The sequence below is a fragment of the Fundulus heteroclitus genome, chromosome 18 (assembly GCF_011125445.2).
Source record: "Fundulus heteroclitus isolate FHET01 chromosome 18, MU-UCD_Fhet_4.1, whole genome shotgun sequence".
NCBI classification, from domain to species: Eukaryota; Metazoa; Chordata; class Actinopteri; order Cyprinodontiformes; family Fundulidae; genus Fundulus; species Fundulus heteroclitus.
Genome location: NC_046378.1, coordinates 38,575,410 through 38,593,106, shown reverse-complemented (window position 1 = coordinate 38,593,106; position 17,697 = coordinate 38,575,410). Strand labels below are relative to the sequence as shown.

Below are 17,697 nucleotides of genomic sequence, written 5' to 3'. Positions count from 1 at the left end.
CAAAACCTACACTCATTTTAAGTAAATTGTGTTTTTATTTTGTGTGAAACATATAAATAACCAGACAGTTTCTATGTATTATTTTAATAGTGTTTATTCTAAATGTCAATATGATGCATATTTTGGACTTACATGCCTTTTCTAAGTTTTAACACAACTCCACACATATGTAGCACACTGAACAACCATGGGCACCCCTGGTAAAGAGCTGCTTTAAAATAAATAGGGGCAGCAGCTCGGTCCAAACAACATAACTTCTGTCTTGTTCTCATTTAAACCAAGGAAGTTCATGGAAAGCCATGCTTTAATGTCCTTTAGGCAGTGTGTGAGTTAATGGACAGTGTTGTTTTGTGCCAAGGCGAAATAGATCTGGCAATCATCAGCATAAGAGTGAAATGAAATGTCATATTTTCTAAAAACAGAGGCAATGCAGAGACGGGAGTTGAAGCAAAGACTTTTTTTGTAGGTGCAAACTGCCTTATGAAAGCTGAGGTCTTTCTGTGTCAGAAATTACCAGAGGTTTGTATTTTTGTATTACCGTACTCTATTTATATTGTAAAGACAAATAACTTTTAGTCAGCCATTATTTTTCTGTACACACTCATTTTTTTTCCAGGGTTGTGGGAGTCTATTGTTCCCCAACATGGAGGCTCATGGGATGAACGATGTTTAACGCACACTAACACACCTAAGAGCAATTTGGAGCTGCCATCTGGATTTGTTATGAATCTCAGGAGTCGGACCCGGTAATTAACACAACACCAAGAGTACGTTAAACTTAATTTATTAAAAGTAACGTAGTAGAAAAAACAAGCCTCAGGGAACAGGACTGGTTGCTCTGAAAAGGAGAGAGACAGGTTAGTGGCTGTGAGCTTGCAGAGGGAAATTATAGCTGCACAAGGAAAGCCACTAACCTTGATTGGATCCGTAAAAGACGTTGAATCCAAAACAGAGTCCTTTCTCCTGAAGGGGGCAGGCGACAGGGGAAATCCAACAGGTCCAGTCCGAGTCCGTTTCCAAGGTCCAAAATCCAGTTTTCAACAAGCAGAGGTACAGAGAGGACTGAGCAGAGAGGCAGTGTCGAGAGGCAGGCAGAGGTCGTTGTCCAGAAACTGAGAACCGGTGAAGAGACCGACAAGGGCAAGGCAACAGGCAGGAATCCAGAGAATACTCAGAGGTCGAACACAGGTAGGCAGGTTTAAGAAATGCTGGAAGGTCTACTAACACAAGGCTTTCGAGAATCTGGCACCAGCTTGCTGTGGAAGGCCAGCTTAAATAATGTCAATCACAGGTGCCAGTAATCAGGGCAAACAACAGATGCTAGCAATCAGGAAATAGAGCAGCCACTGTATGGAAGGCTGAGATGGCCAACGTGAAAAAATAATCAGACCAAAAGCTGTGATCATTACAGGATTGTTGTTGGACTGTAGGAGGAAACCGGAGCCTGGAGCTGTAATGACAATAAACATTCCTCAGGTGTGAAGGATTTTCCACCAGAAAAGTAAATCTCTCTGCATTAAACTTAAAAACAATGAATACATGCTTCAGAATCATAAAAGACTTAAACTTAGACTTTATTGTCATTCAGCTTCATATTACCAATGTACATTTGAGCAAAGTCTTGCTGCACGGCTCTATTCTATTTGCACAGCACGGCTTTTCTGCAACATTTCTACATCCTATTGTAACAACTTAATAAATAAATGCTTAAAATAACATTTTATATTTTATCTCCAGAGCGGTTCACAGTTTAGTGCTGCGTCCAACACTACAGTCCTCGTCGGTTTCCTCCCCAAGGCTACGTGATAAATCTGACGCCCTCCTCTTCGTTTCATCCGCTCGCTGCTCTTCGTCCTCCTCCTCTACCTCAGCGGGGATCCTAACGGGTGCGTCGTTTTCAGCCACCCCAGGATTCTCATAGAAGCCTTCCTCGCAGATGGAGGAGGAAGACGAAGAGGTGCTGGTTGCTGTGGGGTCGGTGGGCGTCGGCACGGCGTTGAAGGCGATGAAGCCCACCAGGATGACCACGAGGGAGACCAGGTAGAGTCCGGAGAACTGAGGAGACGCAGAGAGCCAAAGATCAAAGTTACAGAGAGGAAAGACTGTGGCAGAACAATCATCTACTGTAAGCGATGGAGATAAGATGTAAAAAATATCAGAACCAGCTTTCACCGCCAACTTAGTTCAAACCAGGAATTTAACTCTCAATTTTGCTCTCAATGAAGATATTGTAGTACAACTAAGTAAAAATAAAACAGAATATAAGACGGTCTGGGCGGCTGTTTTTTATTTTATTAATTTTTTGGCCCTGAAGACAAACGTCCAATTCAGTTGGTGTCCAGGTTGTGTGGGGTTAGCTGTCCTTTTCCTGATCCTAGACATGTACAAGTCCTGGATGGAGGGAAGATCAACCCAGTTCTTCTCTGCAGACCTGATTGTTCGTTGTGGTTTGGATCCGTCCCGTTTTTTTTTTTTTTTTGTTTTTTTTTGTTAGTTCTTCCGGTGTGTTTGGTTCCTTGTATGAGTGAGTTGGTGTTTCAGAGAAGATCTCTGCACACCTGGAGCAAATCTCCTGATCAGGCTGACTGGTGCCTAAAAGGAGCTGCAGGATTATCTCTCTTCCCCAGATGATTATTTGTGATGGTGTTCATATCCAGTTCTCGAGCGTTAGTGGTTTTTTCGTGTGAATTGTTGACTTTATGATCTTCATCTCAGGATTGTTTTATTCCTGTGCTTCAGGCCCTTTTTGATGATCACAAGTCTTCCTTTGGCTTGGTTGCAAAGGAAGACTTGTTGCAGCTTTGTGGTATCCTCAGTCTGCTTTACCTGCATGCCCGCGCTCCAGCGTGTTGCTCACTCCAAGGAAAACAAATTATGATAGAATTAATTTGACTATTTTCAAATAGTCAATATAGTCAAATAGTAAAACTGAATACAGTTTATCACAGTTTCAGACATATTTAGAAAAACACTTATTATCGTCACAACACATTTCTCTGCTTTCTGCAACGATAAGAGAGAGAGTAAATAAATACACATACATAGTAAAATGAAATAGTAACCACTGGTCTATACATTCCAGCAAATATATGATTAACACAATAAACCTAATGAACAATAAACTAAAGTAAAGAGAGATCGGGGATATAAAATACACTGTAATAAAACCTTAAAACTTCTTAGTACAAAATAGTATATATGTAATAAATGCAATGAACTTAGTAGATAATAGTAAAATATTAAGATAGAAAATAGTAAAAATAGTAAATAGTAAAAATAATTCTATCAATATTTTATGTTATTTACTATGTTCATTGCATTTATCACGTATATACTCTTTACTACTAAGAAGTTTTAAGGTTTTAGTTATTCAGAAATTAAAGTGTATTTCATGTGACTGATCTCTCTCTCTCTCTCATTACAGTGTTTGTGTTTATTGTGTTAATCATATATTTGCTGGAATATATAGACCAGTGGTTACCATTTTATTTTACTATGTATGTGTATTGATTTACTCTCTCTCTCTCTTATCGTTGCAGAAGGGCTGCAGAAAGCAGAGAAATATGTTGTGACGATAATAAGTGTTTTTCTAAATATGTCTGAAACTGTTAGGAACTGTTTTCAGCCATCTGGAGTGCTTACGCATAACTGTACTGTGTGAACTGCTTAGTGTTATCTCGAAGGTCACAGAGTGTTTTGCTTATCCCTACCCCTTAGCTTGACAAATGTAACCAGGGATTCATTTGGAAATAAAAAGAGAGGAGGCGACGGAGTTTTAGAGCAAGTTTGGAGATTTGTATTAAGCATCTCTGTTGACTCTCCTTGCAAGTTTGAAAACTAACTCTTCTGTTTTCTCTCCTCCTTGTGTTTGTTTAATGAATGTTTTAGGTGTTTGAACCTGACAACAACAATACCGGAACCAAGTACGGACAAGTTAGTTCCCTCCTGCCGTCATTTTCCACCCCCCCCCCCCATATTTATTTATTTACCTATTTATTTGAATTAGAACAATGCACATTCATCAACATGTCATCTTAAAGCATCAATGTAAATATGCCAGAATTAGCACAACAGCTAATTTGCATCCGCTGTCCTAAGGCAGGTAAGAACAGTGAACATTAAACAAGACGGGAGAGTGGACACAAACAGATAAGATGCCAATAACATAAAGTCACAGTAAAATTAGGTTAGCAGGCCCAAGGAAACAGATCAATTCACCTGTGAACATATGTCTGGTAAGTTTTCCATATAATACTTCAAGGAGATTTTAAAACTTATGTAAGTTTCACAGCCCCTACCATGAGCTGGCAGACTCTTTAACCAATCTCTCCCCCTCTGCAGACGTACCCGAAAGTAAAAAATGTCGAGCTGATCTTGGCGGATTCGACCGCTTTACTGAACCTTTAATATATTGTAAATAAACCTTCTTCACTTTAACTGTTCTTTTGAGTGATTCTGCACGTGGGTCAGGAAATCGCCTCAAATCATGAGTTTTGTGGATGAGCCAAACCACAGAGACTGAAAAGATGGCTGTGTTGGAGATGACCAGCAGAAGGTTTTACTCCTTGTGTTGCTGAGGAAAGTCCAGTCTCTGTTGGGCCTTCCTCAGAACAAGGATCATCTCAGACCCTGAGGTAGGGTGAGAGGAGGCGATGTGAGGACCATCTCTTCAGAAGTCCTCCATCACCTCCGCTGTCTTTAGCGGGCCAAGCTCCATGAGGTTCTGACTGCAACAGTGGACCACAGCTGTATGCAGTGACAGTCATAAGAACAAGAAAGTACCCCCTGTTATAATTTAATTTAGTGTTTTACAGGTCAGGACAGTAAATAAATCAGGGCGATATTTTGTAGTTGCTCCCATTTTAGTGCATACTTTTGTGTATTTTGTTCTTACTGCTTTTTTATGTACAGTTTTTATTATTTCAGTAAAAATCCTTCCATGAGTCTTCAGTTTCTGTTCATTGGTCTCCTCCCCTCAGCTCCTCTGCCTCTATTGTTCTCAGCTGTTCCTCATCTCCTGATGACCTTCTCCTGTCGCTGTCTCACTTTTACCCAAACCTCCCCTCTGTATTTAAACTGCCTGGTTTTCATTTCTTCCTTCGACATCACGCTTCCTGCAGCTCTGTTGCTCTGCCAGATTTTTGTCCTCGCTCCTCCTCATGGTTTGTTTCCCTGCCCTGTTCTTCATTCTGTAGTTTTTTTATTGTTATTTTGTCATAAAAACCTACGCCGTCTAGTTTGTCTGCATTTGGGTCCCTCCTCAACCTGACAATGACACCATATTATCATATATTTCCATTGTCCAGACAACAATCTGCTAAAATCCTTTTTGTCATGGAAGTGCCGACACTTATGACCTGGAGACAACTTACCATCTGAAATCCTTTCGAGGGGAACAAGGTGGGACTTTTCTGTCTTCCTGGCCTCTTTGTCTTAGAAAAATTAACAGTCAATATAAATAATTGACAGTGTGGAGTCTGTGCTTTCATGTCCTGGGGGTGTAGAGAGTGTACTCTCTGAATACAGATGACTCTGAGATTGCATGTTAACTTTAGTCATTATTTATTGACAGTGCAGAATCTCTATAGTAATCTGTAGGTTGTTGTGACCCAGATTGGGCCTGAAGACTTTGACTGAACACAGGGGGCCCTCAGGGATGTGTACTGAGGCCCCTCATCTTCACATTACTGACCCATAACTCTACACCAACACACAGTTTCAACCTCTTTATCAAGTTGGGTCCCATTAGGAGAGGCAATGAGACTGCGGTTGCTTTATTCAAATACCTCACTGCATTCTGTTACCTTGCCTAATTTATTGCCTGGTTTATGTTCTAGGTATCCGAGGATCAGTATTTTAACTTGCCTGTATGTCTGGTATATGTGGCAAAACTGGCAATAAAGTTGACAAAGCTAAACTAAGACTAAAACTAACTGAATCACCACTTCTTTGTTCTAATTTCTATCTACATTTTATTCCTACTTGCTTTTGTTTTAATTTGCTATATTTTAATCATGTAAAGCACTTTGCATTGTCCCTGTACTGAATTGTGCTATATAAATAAATTTGCCTTGCCTTGCCTTGCCTAAGAGCAGCAAGAAGAAAGCCATTGTTGCAAAGTCAGAGTTAATGGGATGGAGCTAAATAAAAGGTGAGGTAAGAAACATTTTTTTTCTTACGACTGGGGCAGAGGCCAACCTTCCAGGAAGGATGTCAACACTAAACATACCACCAATAGACCGGATTGAATCCTAAAGTCCTCAGAGGATGGTGTCCTGCATCTTTCAGAGGTTTCCCTGATCCAACAACACTCAAATTAAATGAATGGTTCATTATCAGACCTCTGCAGAACTTGGTTACATGTTAGATCGGGATTTTTCTCTGTCTCGTTCTTTTTGTTGCTCAGATTAATTTTGTAAATGTGAAATGTTGCTCACGTTGTACTGGAAGAGGAAGATCCCAAAGAAGAGGCTGAAGAGGTCAGCGGTGAGCAGGGAGAGGTTGACGGAGGTGGCGCTGCTCATCTTCATCACTATGGGCATGAAGCTGTACAGAGCGTACAAGCACAGAGCGTACGCAGAGAACAGGAGCCCTGAGAGGAGAGAAGCGTGGCTAATTCAGATAAAATCACGTTGTCCAGTATAGAAAACACAGAAGGAGAGCTGCAGCTGAGCTGGTTCTTCACATCCAGTCTACTGTCATTATAAAACACCAGGGGGGGAAACATTTCTATCAAACAATGACTTACAGAACTGTGCAGAAAATCTTGAGTCATCTATTTTCTTTGTTATTTCTTTTTAAGATAACAGACTTTCTTGTCATCTTGCAAAGGGGTGTTGACAAAAGTTTTTTCAGGCTTTCTGAACGTCTTTAAGAGATTTCTGTCCAGACTTTAGCTTTGTTTTTTAAAAGAATTACAGAAAAAAATCAAAAGAAAATACAAGAAATACCTTTAAAACACACACACACACACACACACACAATGAAACTGTTCATTAAAAAAAGACTTTACAAGATTGCAAGAAAGTCTGGATCTTTCTGTCGGGTAGTTTTAAGTTGTAACGACCAAAGTGCAGACCAGAACTTGGGAGCAGCACAATAAAGACAATGTATTGAGATGAAAAAAATCCAACTTATAAGGAAGACAGGCCATGACAAAACCAGAAGTGACGGAGCATAACGGAGGACCTGACATTAATATAGGAATGAGCCGGCTGAATATATAGAGGAAGACACAGGGGGAAGGCAGGTGGAGCAATTAGCACAGGTGAAAGGTGTAAAGAGAATTAAGCTGAGGGAGCGAGAGACCAATGATCTGACAGGAACAGGAGGAGAGCAGAACCTAACAGGAAATCATGGTAATAAATTAACAGACAGGTGCTACTTTTACATGGATGAAAGTAATAGGAATAAATGGTCGATCAGAATAAAAAAAGCGTCGTTTAAACAAGCCAATCGGAACATTGTGATCGGATTAAGATCAATCTGAATGAAATTATGATCTGAATGAGACGGGTGGTTTATGCAGATTGATAATCCGATCAACGTGCTTATAAACGCTTGTCAGGATCAAATTATTCCGATTGATGCAAACTGACCCGGGTGCGCCCGACGTAAACGTGACATATTTCCACGTTAGTGAGTGGCGGAAATACGTCGGGAAGCAAAAATGTCAGGGCTCCAGATTAAACCTTTCTGTTCGAATAAATAAAAGAGCTCAAAACTGTTATTTATTCAGTAAATTTTCAATCGTAATTAGAACATCGTGCTAGTCTAGCCTGGGCGCTCGAAGACAAACAAACTCATATAATACTGCTTTGTTTGCTATTTCTTGTTGTTTAGCAAAGATGGAAGCAGTTCTTCTTCTATGGTTTTCTTTAGGGGAATTTAATAACTGCACATGTCAAAGTGGTTCTATTCTATTCTGAATAAAACTAGGGGCATACAAACGCACATTATGATCAGATTAATTGATTGTATGCCCATTTAAACGTAACCATTCGATTGCTTTTTGTTTTTCAATCTGAACACATTTCAATCCGATCGTGAAATGTTGTGCTTGTAAACATAGATCAGGATCCAATAAACAGAATTGAAGACTGAAGCAGGAAAATAACAGAAATAAAAGGAGCAAACTGAATCTATAATGAACAGAAAAAATAATGACAGGAAGCTGGAAGAAATGAACAGAATCTACAGACTGACAAATACTTCTAAAACGTGAAAACCTGACCAGAACTGCACGATCTCCACAAACCTAAAAATAGTGAAGGTCTCGGGATCGTGACACAAGATAACAAGTGAATATGGTGTGATTTAAAAAGTTTGCACAAAACAATACCTTTTTATTTTTTTAGAATAAGCAACTATGAAATGCGTCATTCAGTTTCATTCACCTGTAATTTTGGAGGATTAAAAAAAAAATCAGATTTTCTGTCTCCCATATGCTCCGTATTTAAAGTTTTTCCCATGTAAAATAATAAATACTAACCAACTTGCCAGCTCCAGACGATGGCAGAGACTTCCTTTCGTTCCAGGATGACCCTGCATGCAGGAGGAAAAAAGGTCAACCTACCAGGTTAAACACGATGTTAAGTAAACTCGTGCTGTTGATGACGGCTCACATCTGGACGGTGCTGATGACGGTCCCAAACAGGCCAATCATCCCCAGGAACTCCACTCTGCTCAGATTCTTCACCGTGTACTCCTGAGACACGTTAGACACGGCGTACAGAGCTGCACTGAGCAGCACCAACCCGTCACCCAACAAGATGTTGGAGGCTGCAGACACAGGAGAAAAAACAGTGGCGTCAGCAAATAATGCTCAACCTCTATATGTGGACCAGAACATCAGGATAAGAGATCTAGTCCAAGCAGAATTAGGATAACTTAACTTTGGAGAAACAACCGATTTAATTCAGTTCAATTTTATTTATATAGCGCCAATTCACAACATGTCATCTCAAGGTTCTTTTCAAAGTCAGACTCCATCAGATCCTCCAGGTTGGTGAGAAAGTTTCCTCTCTAAGGAAACCCAGCAGGTTGCATCAAGTCTCTCCAAGCAGCATTCACTCCTCCTGAAAGAGCGTAGAGCCACAGTGGACAGTCGTCTGCATTGTTGATGGCTTTGCAGCAATCCCTCATACTGAGCATGCATGAAGCGACAGTGGAGAGGAAAACTCCCCTTTAACAGGGAGGAGAACCTCCAGCAGAACCAGAACCAGGCTCAGTGTGAACGCTCATCTGCCTCCACCCACTGGGGCTTAGAGAAGACAGAGCAGAGACACAGAAAGCTCAGAAGCTCACATTGACCCAGGAGTACTTTCTATGTTAGATGGTAATAGAGGATGATCTGCCTCCCCTGATGATGTCACAGCTAACAGAACGCCAGACCAGGTGTACCTTCTATGAAGAGAAAAAAGACAGAGAACAAAAAGTTAAAATCTGAAATAACAACAAACAATGCAGATTGGAGAGCAGTAGGATAACTCAGCAGAGTGAGAGAAATAGATCCTGTTGTCCTCCAGCAGCCTAAGCCTATAGCAGCATAACTACAGAGGTAGCTCAGGGTAAGAACAAAGAAGAACAAAGAAGCTTTTAATAACTGAACTCAGGAGGCAGGAAGAGAACAGGGTGAGGATGACAAAGGATCTAATGGAGTAACTTAGCTGTGGAAGGTTTAAACCAGGCAGTTTCAACATTGAACGCTACACAGGTGAGAAAATTAACAGGCGAGGAAGAGCTGCGAGAGACTAAGCTGAGACACTGAGGGAAGCGAGTAATATTAAGAATAGGATTTCCTTTATTGGTCCGCAATGGGGAAGTTCGGGTGTGACAGCGGCAAACACACAGTTACAAACAATTATTAGCAATGAAAAAAGAAGAAAAAAGAACAAACTGGTCTAATCTAAGATTAGCTCTGAAGCAAGGGTCACCAACATGGGGCCTGCAGGAACCAGGTAGCCCTTGAGGATCATATAAGGTGCCTTCAAGCCCGTTAAAAAATAGCCCAACCCTCCAGTGACCTGCATCTAAAATGTTATTTTGTTTAGTAGCTCTTCCTTTTTCATCATACTTGTACTTACAAAGATTTAAAAACGATACATGCATCAAAAATGTGTATATTACGTAAAGTTAAGGTGAGGTTTGACTCTTCTGGTTCAAAAGTCAGTACAGGTAGCCCTTCGTAGGACACGATAGCAGTGAAGTAGCTCTCAACTTCTAAAAGGTTGGTGACCTCTGCTCTAAAGAATCATCAAGAATAGAGGATAAAAAGTATCTATCAGAGTAGATATTGCACAAAGCTGTAGATAAGGCCCCAGCCTATTTACATACACACGATTATATAATATGCAAAAAGCACGGTAGTGCAGCAGCATCCCGACGTAGCTGAGGCATGTGCAAGTTACCTTAGCATCTGGGAAACTGTAAACGATAAATGAACGGATGAGAATGCGTGCAACCATCAGCATGATGTCAACAGTTATTGAGTTTGTTGTGAGCAGCAGAGATTACAAAGTCTGACTGCAGCTGGGAGGAAGGACCTGCAGAAGCACTCCTTTGAGCATCTAGGATGCAGCAGTCTGTCACTAAGAGCTCTGCAGCTCTGCAGCAGTTACCCCCCTAACCCTCGTTAGTAAAGTACTGAAACGTGGGATTCTACAAATGGACCAAAATCACCAAACCAAGTCAAAAATCAAACCCGTCTTGACAAAACAAATCAAAAAATCAAAATGCAGAAAATGAGGCCAAATAAACTGAGTACGTCCTCTGCTTTTTGTTAAAAAAAAACTGTGTCAAACCCTCCCAGGAGTTCTTACTGGAGCCCTGGTCTCTTCCAGCCAGCAGGTCGGCCCCCACCATGGCCCCCACTCCCAGCAGACAGAGGCAGACTGCCACGTAGTGGATCAGTTTGTATCGGGTCTTCAGGATCCACCAGGACAGAACCATCAGCACCGGGATCACAAAACAGTCCAGCAACTGCAAATTGATTCAGGAAAAAAATTAATCAATCATGTAATTAGAGTCACAGTAAGAAGAAAGTACACCCTACAGACTCCTCCCACTGTTACTAGCCCATAATACGTTATGTACGTTATCACTTTAATGCTATTGCCTATTTGCACACTATTATTTCAGAATATCTAAATGCACATTTCATTATTTATCTGTAACTAATAAAGTTACTTTTACTTTAAAAATATATATATTTTTTATCTTTTGAGCGCTATAATGGGGGAAATAAATCACTGTAACCCTTGTTCATCGGCTGTTTCTTTGTTTGTCTTTATGTGTACTCCTAGCCGGAAAGGCCAAAAAGAAATGTCACCACGGTAACAAGCGGTGACAATAAAGAATCTTTGTTTTCCACAGTTAGTTAAAACAAACATTTGCTCAAAACCATGTTCAAAACTCCTTATTTAGTAAACGCACATGAAGCCTAAATGAAAGAGCTGTGAGTGAAAATTTAGGTACACCCTTTGAGCTTCAGTTGTTTGTTGTTTCTGTCTCTCACATCCATCTGTCCATCATTTGCACCCGCTTGTCCTCATAAACCCTGGACAGGTCGCCAGTCCGGCGCAGGACAAACAGCCATGCATGCACACTCACACTAATGTGCAATAACTACTGTGCAACTCTATTTAAGACACTGTGCAATAACCTGTGCAATATTACTGTTTAATAAGCGACTTCAGCTGTATAGATATCTCACTACCTCACTGTTGCTCTTACCTGGTAACACTTAATGTAAAACGTCATTCCATTTGTATATAAGTCACCTGAGCGTACATAAATCACCCTAAATATCTGCTTTATTTCCCGTGTACTTTTTATTTTATTTTTTATTTTATTTTTGATACACTGTACATATGTAGACACACTGTATATAACATATACCTTATACCTTATGCACCTTTCCTCCTTTTGGCACCTTTCTTTTTGTTTATTAAGTCGATGTGTGACAAGTACATTTCTCCACTGTGAGATCAATAAAGCCCTATCTTAATCTTATCTTATCTTACACCTGAGGACAATTGAGAGGCCTTCTAACCTAACAGCCATGTTTTTGGACTGTGGCGAAGAGAACCTAGAGCGAACCCACATAGAACTTGCAAACTCCATGAAGAACGACCCCTAAATTTGGATTAAAACCCTGTTAGCTGTGACATCATCAGGGGAGGCAGATCATCCACTATTACCATCTAACATAGAAAGTACTCCTGGGTCAATGTGAGCTTCTGAGCTTTCTGTGTCTCTGCTCTGTCTTCTCTACCATAGAAAGTACTCCTGGGTCAATGTGAGCTTCTGAGCTTTCTGTGTCTCTGCTCTGTCTTCTCTACCATAGAAAGTACTCCTGGGTCAATGTGAGCTTCTGTGCTTTCTGTGTCTCTGCTCTGTCTTCTCTAAGCCCCAGTGGGTGGAGGCAGATGAGCGTTCACACTGAGCCTGGTTCTGGTTCTGCTGGAGGTTCTCCTCCCTGTTAAAGGGGAGTTTTCCTCTCCACTGTCGCTTCATGCATGCTCAGTATGAGGGATTGCTGCAAAGCCATCAACAATGCAGACGACTGTCCACTGTGGCTCTACGCTCTTTCAGGAGGAGTGAATGCTGCTTGGAGAGACTTGATGCAACCTGCTGGGTTTCCTTAGAGAGGAAACTTTCTCACCAACCTGGAGGATCTGATGGAGTCTGACTTTGGAAAGAACCTTGAGATGATATGTTTCATAAATTGGTGCTATATAAATAAAATGTAATTGAATCGATTCAGAAACCCCCAAGGATATACCTAATTTATTTCATGAAAGCAAGAGGGGTGTACTTAATTTTTCACACATGGCATATAGTATAAAAGAAGGTTATGAGTCCCTCTCATTGTTTCTAATGTTCTCGTTGGTATTAATGCAGCACCACTTTGATACTTTACTGCATAACTGGACAATAAATGTGGCATAAATACCACACAATAGAAAAACACAGACCTAAATACTGCTGGAGGTGATGAACCAATAACTACACAGCTGGACTAAATTCACAACGAACTGACTCTATTTTTAAACAAAACGTGTCCAAAGTGATAAAATCAACACAAAAGAAAAATAAAGACAATAAAGACAGTTTGTTCTGTCTGTAAGAGGTCAGAAGTCTTGTAACCCTGTACTCACCTGCACGCTGGTGAGGGTGGTGTACTGGTAGGCTTTGACCACGGTGTAGTTAGCCTCCACGTCCACCAGACCCAGCAGCAGGTACTTCCACCATCTCCTCTTGAGAATCTGCAAGATATTTCCATCCCCTGCATTTTAAAGGGGATCACCCCGGAGTTTCAGTAATCACGTGTTTGTTTCTCCAGCAGGAATGAGGACAGTTACTCAGACAATTAAGAATACGCTGATCAGATGAAACAACTCTCATGTTTCTGTACAAATGAATTGTCTCGTCACTGAAAATCTGATAAACTTCTAAAAAAGTTCACATAGAAATATTAAAAAAATGCACTGTAACATAAAAGTAGAACTTTAGGCCCAGTTTATACCGTTTATCTGCAACAAAAGTTGATATTGGGGTGAATTACACTTTAAACCCATCATTCTGCGTCACTTTTTCTCTTTTTAGACATTTCTGGGTTGTTTTGATGTGTTGAGGGAAAACTGACATCTAGTGGCAGGATGCTGTTACTACAGTTAAAACAAATCAACATTTTCTACAGGAGGCACAGTTTTAGCCACTTTATACAATTTAAAAGGATATATGCCTCTACTTTATGACATGATATGGCTTTTTTGGCTCTTGAGGGCCGGATTCGGCCCACGGGCCTTGAGTTTGACACATGTGGGTTATAATGTTTGGAAAAAGCAGCAAAAGTCCAAAGAAATCTTATTTTTAATTAGGAAATTTTCAGAAGACCATACAAAATCAAACTACTGATCCAGTCAGTACTGCATATTTATCCATCCAACCAAGGCGTTTCCAGGCCAGACAGATATATAATCCCTCAAGAAGTTTTGGATGTTCTCCAGGGTCTGGAAAGAACCCAAAGGGAGGCGCCCAGGGAGCGTCCCTTATCAGATGCCCAAACCACCTCAAGAACTTCTTTCAATGCAGCGACTCTACTTAGAGCTCCACGCCCTATCTCTAAGGCTTAGGCTGATTATTAAGCCTCTGTCTCCTGTTCTGTGTCCTTTGGTTTGGTTTGTGGAGTCTTAAGCACTTTGAGCGCTGCTTTAGTTCATGGTTTTGATTATTTTCAGATCCGTTGTTGTTTTTTTCCATTGAGTGTATTTTGAACCACTACAAAACAAATCTACCTACAGGTACAAATGCAAAAACCTTGAACCTTGAAGTCCGGCTAGCCTGGCTGCTTGTAGAAAATATGCAGGAATTTGAGTTGCAAAACCCCAGTATGCAGCTTATATTACCAAAAAAAGTGAGACGTTTTAGATAAAACAAGGTTTCAGGGTACCGGCTATGACGCTACCTCTCCTGCAGAACAGCATGGTGGTGTAGGTGACACACAGCAAAATGTAGTTCAGGAAGCTCTGCAGCATCGGCGTGTTCAGGTGGAACTCGGTGGCCAGGTACTGGGAGGAGACCGCGGTACCACAGATGAGCCCGGCCAGACCCTGACCCATGGCCAGCGTCTTGGCAAGCTGCCTGTGAAAAAACAATTCCCAGACTCGTGAATGTGACTAAAATCTTTAGGGAAAATTTGATTAATTGGAAAAACACAAAAGAAACCTCAAAATACAATACAATAATTCAATTCAATTTATTTATATAGTGCCAATTGGCAACACACATCATCTCAAGGCTCTTTCCAAAGTCAGACTCCATCAGATCCTCCAGGTTGGTGAGAAAGTTTCCTCTCTAAGGAAACCCAGCAGGTTGCATCAAGTCTCTCCAAGCAGCATTCACTCCTCCTGAAAGAGCGTAGAGCCACAGTGGACAGTCGTCTGCATTGTTGATGGCTTTGCAGCAATCCCTCATACTGAGCATGCATGAAGCGACAGTGGAGAGGAAAACTCCCCTTTAACAGGGAGGAGAACCTCCAGCAGAACCAGAACCAGGCTCAGTGTGAACGCTCATCTGCCTCCACCCACTGGGGCTTAGAGAAGACAGAGCAGAGACACAGAAAGCTCAGAAGCTCACATTGACCCAGGAGTACTTTCTATGGTAGAGAAGACAGAGCAGAGACACAGAAAGCTCAGAAGCTCACATTGACCCAGGAGTACTTTCTATGTTAGAGAAGACAGAGCAGAGACACAGAAAGCACAGAAGCTCACATTGACCCAGGAGTACTTTCTATGTTAGAGAAGACAGAGCAGAGACACAGAAAGCTCAGAAGCTCACATTGACCCAGGAGTACTTTCTATGTTAGATGGTAATAGAGGATGATCTGCCTCCCCTGATGATGTCACAGCTAACAGAACGCCAGACCAGGTGTACCTTCTATGAAGAGAAAAAATGACAGAGAACATTCTTGTTCCTACCTGGTATTTCATATATTTTTAACAGGTTTGAGGTTGGGGCTTTAAATATCCCGTTCAAGAACGTAAATGTTTTATTAAATTCAAATCTGTTTTTTATGAGTGTGAAAGTTTCTTTGAAACAACATTTAAACCAAATCGGACAGAATTAAATTGACAACGTGGCATATGTACTGACTGCTTGATGGTAACCAGAATTAGTCAACATTAGATATTAATCTGAACTAGTGTCGGCTGGAAACACTAGAGGTCGGAGTTTACAGCACGGCGATAAACTCTAATTAAAAATCAATCAATCAATCAATCAATCAATCAATCAATCAATCAATCAATCAATGTTTTTTTTTCATCCCTTTCCAGATCCGCAATATGTTGACCAAAGTGCTTAATAAAATCAATATAACAACAACAAAAAAACAGGGGAGATGGGAAAAAAATATAAATGGGTAGATAAAGCCATCAGAAGTGCTTCCACAGTTGTGAGATTTTTGAAATCTACATTTTTTTTATAGAAAAGGGCCAAGTTCAGTTAGAGATGGAAGATCTGGTGGAAGAAAAAGCTCGATCACCCAGAAGTTTCTGTTTTTTATATGGACCTGTGTGTAAAGGTTGACCGTCTGACCTGAAGGACCTGGAGCGAACAAAAAAAAGCTTAATAGCTCAGATAAATAAGTAGGGGCAAGGCCACCATGAGCCCAGACATCCATTAATAACAGTTTAAAATATATCCTAAAGCGGATAGATTCTTGTTGTTGCTGTTGCAAGAGACTTAACCCACTTGAGCTGACTAAACATAACATGTACAAGCAAAAACAGTTTAGCAGCATATGTAGGTCTTAGCTGGGATTTAAATTTTTTTAAGAAATTCTTAAATTACATAATAAAAATATGACAAATATAGTGTGAATGAGAAAGTAATTATCACCTTTGAAATGTTTCTGCATAAACAGCACACAGACGTTTATCTAATGGCGGTTTGAGACGCTCACATGTCATGTCATGACAACTTTAGGTCACTCAATCACAGAAACGGCTGTTAAGATAAAACATATCTGCAAAACTGCCAGATAGAGCCTGGCGTCCAGTGCCAGACATACAGTAAAGAGTTTCATTTATAAAGATGGAAACAACGGTAGAATCCTCAATATAAACACCGGTTTTATTGTATTTATATCAGGAAGAGACAAAGAAAACGTCCTCAAGGCTTGTTTGAATGGAAAACGGTTTCCTTATTCACAGCTAAAGGTCCCGGGTTTTTGATTCCGGGTTTTGATACCGTTTTGTGGTCCGAGGAGGGGCAGGAGCACTGCAAAAATCCTGTCTTAAAATATAAATATAGTATCAAAATGACTTCAGGAAAGAGGCTTCATGTTTGGGGGCCCATTTCCAATAAACATGGGCCCCGCACTGCTGTTGGCTGGAGGGGACAAATATTAACCTCCTTTAATTTTAAACAGTCAAAACTAACTTCAGGGTTATTGCTAAGTTTGTCTTTGTGAATACAGAGACTTTAGTTACTAATAAACAAAGAAAACGTAATAGAAAATCTGGGTTTTATTTTAACTGCGCTAGTTTCTAGTTGTATCGTGACTGAGTAAAGGAGAAATTGTCAATTTCTGTTTTCCTGCAGCCATTATATATATATATATATATATATATATATATATATATATATATATATATATATATATATATATATATATATGTTTTCTTTTAAAAGTACCTCCTTAAAAGGGGGCTCCTATACAAGCATTGATTTGTGCAGAAATAGCAACAAACATGCCCCCAGAGTAACTGTGATATCCTGAAAATAGTTGTTTTTTTAATCCACTCACCAAGTGAACACCTCCTTTGGTTTGAATTTCCTGATCCTCCCCACAAATCTACGGCATCTACCCTCAGAGCTGCTGTCCCCGCAGGGTTCTCCGGATTGTTTAGCAGCCATGTTCTCTCACCACAGCGGCTGAAGCGTTCTCACAGCCTCAGCCGTTACGGGCTTCTTTAAACCATTTCCTTTCATCGTTCTGCAGCTGAATGATTAACTGTCTCAGCGGTCAAAGTTCAGTCCTTTACTTATCTTTGTCTTCAAAATGCCACGGAGAAGACTGTCAGCGGCATGTCAGATAGGAGTGTGTGATGATGAAAGATTTGGCCTAAATCATGGCAGAGCATACTTTTGCTCTATGGAAACCACTAAAGGTGTAATTGAGACGATGAA

At 40.5% G+C, this 17,697-nt stretch overlaps 1 protein-coding gene across 1 annotated transcript; it reads right to left on the bottom strand.

Annotated features, from left to right (window-relative positions):
- Positions 1–1,555: 1,555 nt before the first annotated feature.
- On the bottom strand, positions 1,556–17,424 carry LOC118566711 (solute carrier family 35 member F2-like). The gene is made up of 8 exons (XM_036149902.1): positions 17,315–17,424; positions 14,471–14,646; positions 13,161–13,288; positions 10,821–10,980; positions 8,625–8,781; positions 8,492–8,544; positions 6,438–6,592; positions 1,556–2,055 (listed from the first exon to the last, which is right to left on the bottom strand). The coding sequence occupies exons 1-8, from the start codon at positions 17,422–17,424 to the stop codon at positions 1,744–1,746; spliced, it is 1,251 nt and encodes a 416-aa protein (XP_036005795.1). The 3' UTR covers positions 1,556–1,743.
- Positions 17,425–17,697: the final 273 nt, after the last annotated feature.